Source organism: Bombus vancouverensis, chromosome 5 (assembly GCF_051014615.1).
Source record: "Bombus vancouverensis nearcticus chromosome 5, iyBomVanc1_principal, whole genome shotgun sequence".
NCBI lineage: Eukaryota > Metazoa > Arthropoda > Insecta > Hymenoptera > Apidae > Bombus > Bombus vancouverensis.
In genome coordinates this window covers 5543831-5550828 of record NC_134915.1, presented here as the reverse complement: position 1 = coordinate 5550828, position 6998 = coordinate 5543831, and the positions used below count along the sequence as shown (strand labels likewise).

General features: G+C 25.8%; 1 protein-coding gene across 7 annotated transcripts in view; it reads left to right on the top strand.

The window, feature by feature from the left end:
* Positions 1 to 249: 249 nt before the first annotated feature.
* LOC117162185 (uncharacterized) overlaps positions 250 to 6998 on the top strand; it is a 47556-nt gene continuing 40807 nt past the window's right edge. For 3 of the 7 annotated variants that reach the window (XR_013058356.1, XR_013058358.1, XR_013058357.1), the window contains exons 1-2: positions 250 to 723; positions 927 to 1446. Coding sequence is in view for 3 of the 7 variants with exons in the window: in XM_033344060.2 (XP_033199951.1) it covers positions 601 to 723; positions 927 to 1446 (643 nt within the window). In the remaining 4 variants the exon portion in view is untranslated. The remainder of the gene's footprint in view (positions 724 to 926; positions 1447 to 6998) is intronic. The other 4 variants (XR_013058359.1, XM_033344060.2, XM_076618548.1 and 1 more) reach the window with 3 other exon arrangements.

Genomic DNA, 6998 nt, shown 5'->3' with positions numbered 1-6998 from the left:
AAATAAGGTTAATATGTACCTATATGTATTTATATATATATGTATTGCCCACATAGTATGAAAAAAACGTTATATATTTTATTAATATATAAAAATACATAGTATAAGCTTAGAATATTGTTACAAATATGTATCATTCACAGCCCTCAGAAAGAAATCTATAAGATAAAATATTAGGATTGACCAGTGATCGAAATTTTATATATTGACGTGTGGTACGACCTTAAAATCCCTAGCAATGCTATAAACACGCTTATATATACAAATGTACTTTTTTTCAAGGAATGTAATGAAACAACTGTGTACTTCATTCATATATAATGTAATGAACAATCTATTACACACACCGATTAAATTATTTCATAAAAATTTGTTATGATTCTCCATAAATGTAATTAACTAACAAACTCTGTACGTGTATTACAAAATAACTTGTTTTTCTTGTGCAAAGAAACAATATGTCCACTATCCTTTTTGGCGTTCACAATTTTCTATTTATCACATATTACAATATAAATGTGAGATGATGTGATTGCATTAATTGTTTGTTTGACAATGTACTGTATTGCGGAACTTGTTCTCGAATTTTGTTTGTGAATCATGACAGAGTCAGAACTTTGCCGGCTCTGCGCCGAAACCAAAGAGAATTTTATTGGAATTTACGAAGCAGAAGGACAAAAATTAGCCATAGAAGCTAAAATTGCTAAATGTTTACAAATTCAGGTAAAAATAGCTCCCTTTTTTTTATAATTCTTTTTAATGCAATAAATTTAACAATTCTTTCTATTTTTTTGTTTATCCTAATGAAATATAATTTCTTTCGACTTTTAATCTGATATTACGTTTTAGTATTATTGGATTAATGTCTATATTTACGAATATATATGTATATTGTAGTAATATTTAAACTAAAATACTGCTTACAGGTATTAACTAATGATGGATTACCACTTACAGTTTGTATAGATTGTTGTATTTTATTGAATCAGTGTAGTGAATTTTTTGAGAAAACCAATCAAGCGCAAGTGTCTTTAAGACAATTACTTCTAGATCCTAAAGTTGAGCCACAATCATTAGAATCAAATATAAATTATATTGATAAAACTATTGCATTTCCAAAAGAAGAAATTGGCGAAGGAATTGTTGAATGTCATTTATCAAATTATATACATGATACATCTAATGCTTCACGTAATTACTTTATTGAAGAAAATAAAAATGATAGCCATCAAAAATATGAAAATGAAGAACCTCAAGATAATGTGAAACAAAAAAAATGTAAAATTCAATTTAAAAAAACGCCGCTTAAACAAACTAGAAAAAAATTAAAACGAAAAAGTCAAAAAATGGAGGACCCAGACGTATACATAAGTGCTGATTTAAAAAAAGAACATAAAAATATAGATATGAAAACAAATATTAAAATTCCAGATAATTATATGACAGGTAAATATAATCATTATAATAGCAAGTAATATACACGTATAAAAACTATCTATAAAGACTTTAAAATATCTTAAAAATTTATTACCTTATAGTAAGATGAATGAAAGTAGATATTAATGATTTTAATAAAAATATTAATATTAATACAAGTATAACCAAAGTTACAAGGATCTAAAACATATACTCAAAAACCATCGTCTGCTTACAAAAACTTATAGATATAAACATTATTTTTTTTAATTAAATAGATTGTGGTAGATAATGGTATAATGGTAATACATTTTTCTAGGATGTCTACTGGTGAAACAAAATGAATCCCCTTATTTATATTAAGCAGAATAAGGCGTTAATTTCTTGCCATTTATGGATAGTTTTTATTAGACTGAATAACATTTACTTGAAACATTTTCTTTCATACTGATAAATTCTAATAATTAAAAAGTTTTGACAAAAGATGCTTATCTAAAGAGAAACTTTATGTGAAAAGAGGAAAGGAAAACAAAACACATTTTACATTGAGAATCATTCTATTAAATATCCAAAATGATGCCTTTGGTCTTGTAAACAATTAGTAGGTTTTTCATAAATACTGGTTTAAACATTTAAGAACAGTTAATGAAGTAATTGATAGATATACTATATGTATTCCTACTTTTATATTTCCTTCGTTATTATTTTGTTTCCATTCATACATACTTCATATTTTCTTCATTGTTTATACAAAGTTTTGTGCTTTACATAATCCTATTAATTGAACAGAACTGTTTGTTTACTTGTCTGGAAGATTTAAACAAGACTAACCTTATTCATTTTCAAAGAATGATGATGAAGGAGGATGATTGATTCATATTCAATTTTTCAAAGACCTCTCAGTTACAAAGCAAATAGAAGAACATGCTTGTAAATGGAATCAAAATAATTAAAATAATTGCTTATAATTGTACTTAGAATCCAATTTTGTTTTTCACTATACGACTTTGTTTATAGAGAATGTAAAAGAATGCTTCAAATAAATACTATCCATTAGGATAATAATTATTTTGATAAATAAAAATTAATATCACATTTCATTTAAGATAAATACTTCTCATTTTAGGTGTGTTTCATTACAGAGTAGTTACATTTTATTAGAGGTCTTCTACCTCTTCTACCATACTAGTCACTCTAATAGTTACTCTGGAAAAGTTTATTTGCATATTAACGATTAACCCATGCAATCCACTGAAGTAAAAACAAGTAAAGTCAATATCTCTCTTTACAGTAGTCTCTAAGAAAACAGTTCATAATACTATACATGTTTGAAAACGACACCAAAGAAGTGTAATTTCTATTTGACACATATAATATCTCTAAATTATTTATTGTTTACCAAAAAGTTTTGAATATATACATATATACACAGGATATTCACACCATTTTAACTCCCAGCATCTTTCTCATAGTTGGTTAAAAGAGAGACATTTACGATTAAGATGAAGAAAGATAAACTTTTACTATTTTACAATATGATAGCTGGAATATATTTTTAAATTGTTTATGGTCTCCACATAATAATAAAATGATTATTAATGTATGTATAATATTATTATGTTATATGAAGGTGATTATTGAAACAAACCAATAGTCTGCAACATAATTGAGTTCAAGTTTATTAAAATACGAAAATTAATAAAATATTTTGTAGTGCTACATTTATTAGATAAAGTTATAAAATTGTATTTTAAGAATGAAATTCTTTGTATTAAAAAGCACTTTTAATTGCACATGTAGTCCAATCAATAATCAGATTATTTCATTGTTGTTTATATATTCATGGAAATTAGACAAATACAACCTATATATACCTATATATATGATTGTTGATATATTGCAAATATTCATAGTTAAAACCCATATAAAAAAAAGTAATGTGTAACAATTGTGTTGAATTCATTTTCTGTTTATTATTAAAAGTATTATTTGTATTTGTCTTATTTATTAATTAAATCATTGTTGCACACAGTGTATCATTATGTAACTGAAGATAAAATGGATATATTGTGTATTTATTATAAATCAAATAAGAATAGAACAACTAATTCATTACTATATACAAAAAAACATTCACATAGATTCTATCTTAATGATAAGCAATTTCAATCGAAAACCATACTAAGATGGAAGTATTTGTAGGAAGAAACCATACATTCGAAAAAGCAACATAGATACTAAAATAAACAATTTTTTTTTTGCATTTTGAAGAAAATCCGTTTATTTTAATGCAGAAAGTAACTACGTTATGTAATATTTCAATAGATTCTGTATATAAAATTTTGGAATTACATAGATACATATGTTTTAAGTCTTTAATTGCGCAATTATTAAACGAAAGTGAACTATAACGTTGTAGAATAATGTGCAGGGTGTATAAACATTTTTGGTAAAGCCCACTTAGTGTCTTAGTAGTCTTTCACGCCCTCAGCTGCAAAAGTCTAATAATATCAAATCGCTTCTTTGGCACCATTGAGCTCTTGTTGGAAGTCTTTATGCAGCAAGTAATTTTGTAATAATTTGAAATCATGAAGTTAGGTATTTCACTTTATTGAAAGCGAGGTATTTCATGTGTTAAAGAATATTTCCTGTTTCCTCATTAATACAATGCTATTTACTTTCATCCTAATGTCATCTTACTGTCATCCTAAATTTTAATTGTTGTAACTCCATTTTTCAAAAAAATGTACTTAATCAGTTCATGTATATATGTCTCATTCGTATAAAGAATATAAATCTATGATTATATGATGAAAATTCTACTTAGAAAGCAACAAATATTCTTTTAAGTTTTTTTAATCCTAACTTCATAAAACAATTTAAACTTCATAAACTTCCAACTCAATTTTTTCGATTTACAAACTGCAGATAAAACAGTGAACCAAAGGGACGAAATGTAAACATTGTAAATACTGTCAATATAAGTGTAAGTACAACTTTAACATCATTTTTTTAGGAGAACAGCTGAGTTGTAACCCATGGTTCTTTTAATAAGTTTAGTCCCCGTAATGAATAGAATACGATGCAAGTAAAAAAATTGACCTTAAAATTCAAGGTCAAGACTAACATATTATTAGGCGTTCATCTTTACAACAATACTTTAAATGAAAATAACCTGAACTTTACATATACATTTTTAAGATTATTGGGAAACGTTATTCGTCACCACGGATATGTATTTTCATTAAGACCGAGCTCCAGCTCGTAATTTTGCAATTATTAAAGGGTGTTTGGGCAACATGCGATCTTTAGATTTCTTATGAAACCACCTTAAATCTATCGTTTATGTTATTTTGTTGATAGATGCAAATAACTTAAAGAGATGAATATTAGAAAAGCATTAGTACAAAGTACACAACGAAAATCATTTTGCGAATTTTATATATATAATCTGATTGGCCTGCATGTATTGTTTCTTGATATATAAAACAGTATAATTTTTAATAAATGTACTGTTAAAAAAACGTTAGAAATATTAATTTAATTTTTATAATTTATTTTGAAATTAAATGAATATATAAAGACAATTTATTCTTATTATGAATATCTGTGCTCAGTCATAACTACACAAATAATCGCAAATATTATTTAATGTATTTAATATAATGATGAGAAAAATATTTTACATAGAAGTCATATATAGAGATTTTCAAGTAATTTCAAATAATATTCATTAAATAAGAATTTCTTGAAATAAGATTTTCAAATAATATTCTTAGAAAAGAATGATTTAAAAATGTTAAAAGTCCCTACTTTTTTGTCTTGTAGTGGACTTCTGTCTAACCGACTCCTATGTGTCAGACTTATGATTTATGATCAAATAAATAAATGGTCGGTTCATCCGAAAGTATACAGTCTGTTCTCTGTAATGGTTGGTACGATTTTTGAAGCATTTCCGCTAATGTGACGAAAAGAATAATAAAGTAATTAGTATTCATTTGGCAAAAAATTGCAATAATAATATCAAAAAAATGTTGTATTGAATAAAAAATCAAGATCATCATGACATTCTTAAATGACACCATATATTGCTTTTTATGCAGTGTCAAAATTGACACTTATACAAATTCAGCGATGCCATAAACAGTTGCTGTTTCCCAATAATTTCTTAATAAAAATCAACTTAAAATACATGGTGATCAGCAACTGGTGAGTAGTTCTAGTGGATACAGGGTAGTTCGCCCCAAAAAGATAAGTTGAGAATAGAGAAAATTTTTTTGAAAATTTATCAACATCAGCAGGTGGTTATTATACGTATGAAGATAAGTCAAAAACGTTTAAGGCCTTATTTTCAAGCAAATAAAGTTTGAATATGTTCAATTAAATACTGGTTTGATACACGCGCATGATACATTTTCAAATCCATTTTTCTCGAAAACAACGCATGTTAGAAAGAGTCTTTTGTACATTTTTGGTTTATTTATAGTTTAATTCTTACTCTTGTTCAGTCTAATTTAGTTATACTTGTCAAATATTTATACTAAATCTTCTCGGAAACGGAGCGTTATATGAAAAAGTTCTATTCTATATTTTCATCTTATTTTTTCTTGTTAAATCAAACTGTTGTATAATAAATTACCTTATTACCCTGTATAATAAATTTCCTTATTAATGCGTAAATCAAATATAATCATATAAATATGAAAATATTCAGTAAGCTTTCTGAACATAAATGATAATACTTGTCATAAATTGAGTCTCGTACTCATGGTATATATTTGTATTGTTACAGTAAGTGCGTTTTGAACTTGTCAGTTTGATATAAACGAAATATAGATAAATATAATAATATAAAAAAATAAGGAAATATATATAAACGAATCTTAATATGTCTATCTACTACAGGAATGAAATATTTTTTTAATTCCATGAAGTTGATATGTTATATGGTGATTATAAAAGAAATCACGCAAGACGGTGAATTGGAAACATATAGAAACTGATATACGGTTCGATGCAACAAAAAATTTATCACACTTCAAGCTGATTTTTTTAATTGGAGGAAGGCAACTGTGTATGATATTGTGTATTCGTTTCGATCTTACTTAGTCAAATTTGAATTTTTATTGAATAACCTTTTCTTGGTAACCTTTATTACCGTAATTTATTTCCAATTGAGTATTGAATAACTTTTGTTCAAATATTTTTTCATAATATTAGTAGTCACAACGAAACAATTATCAATTATCCAGCATTAATTAAAAAAAGTGTGCATATATATCTATAATGTTTACATCATTTACATATGTAGTGTGTCCGCTTTAACTGAACTTACTGGAATATTTCATTACGAATTAAGAATATAAAAGAATGGTAGCTAATTGTTTTCATCTCGATAAAGTTGTGGCCGATTGAATGGAACAGAATAATCAGGAATATACTGAAAACATATATGTCATACATTATTTACCACATTGCGTTTTACAACATTTTATAATAGCATTTCTATTATTTGTTATATAATACTTATATGTATATCTATATTATTTATTTCAATTTATCGCGTGTCTTCACATTATTGA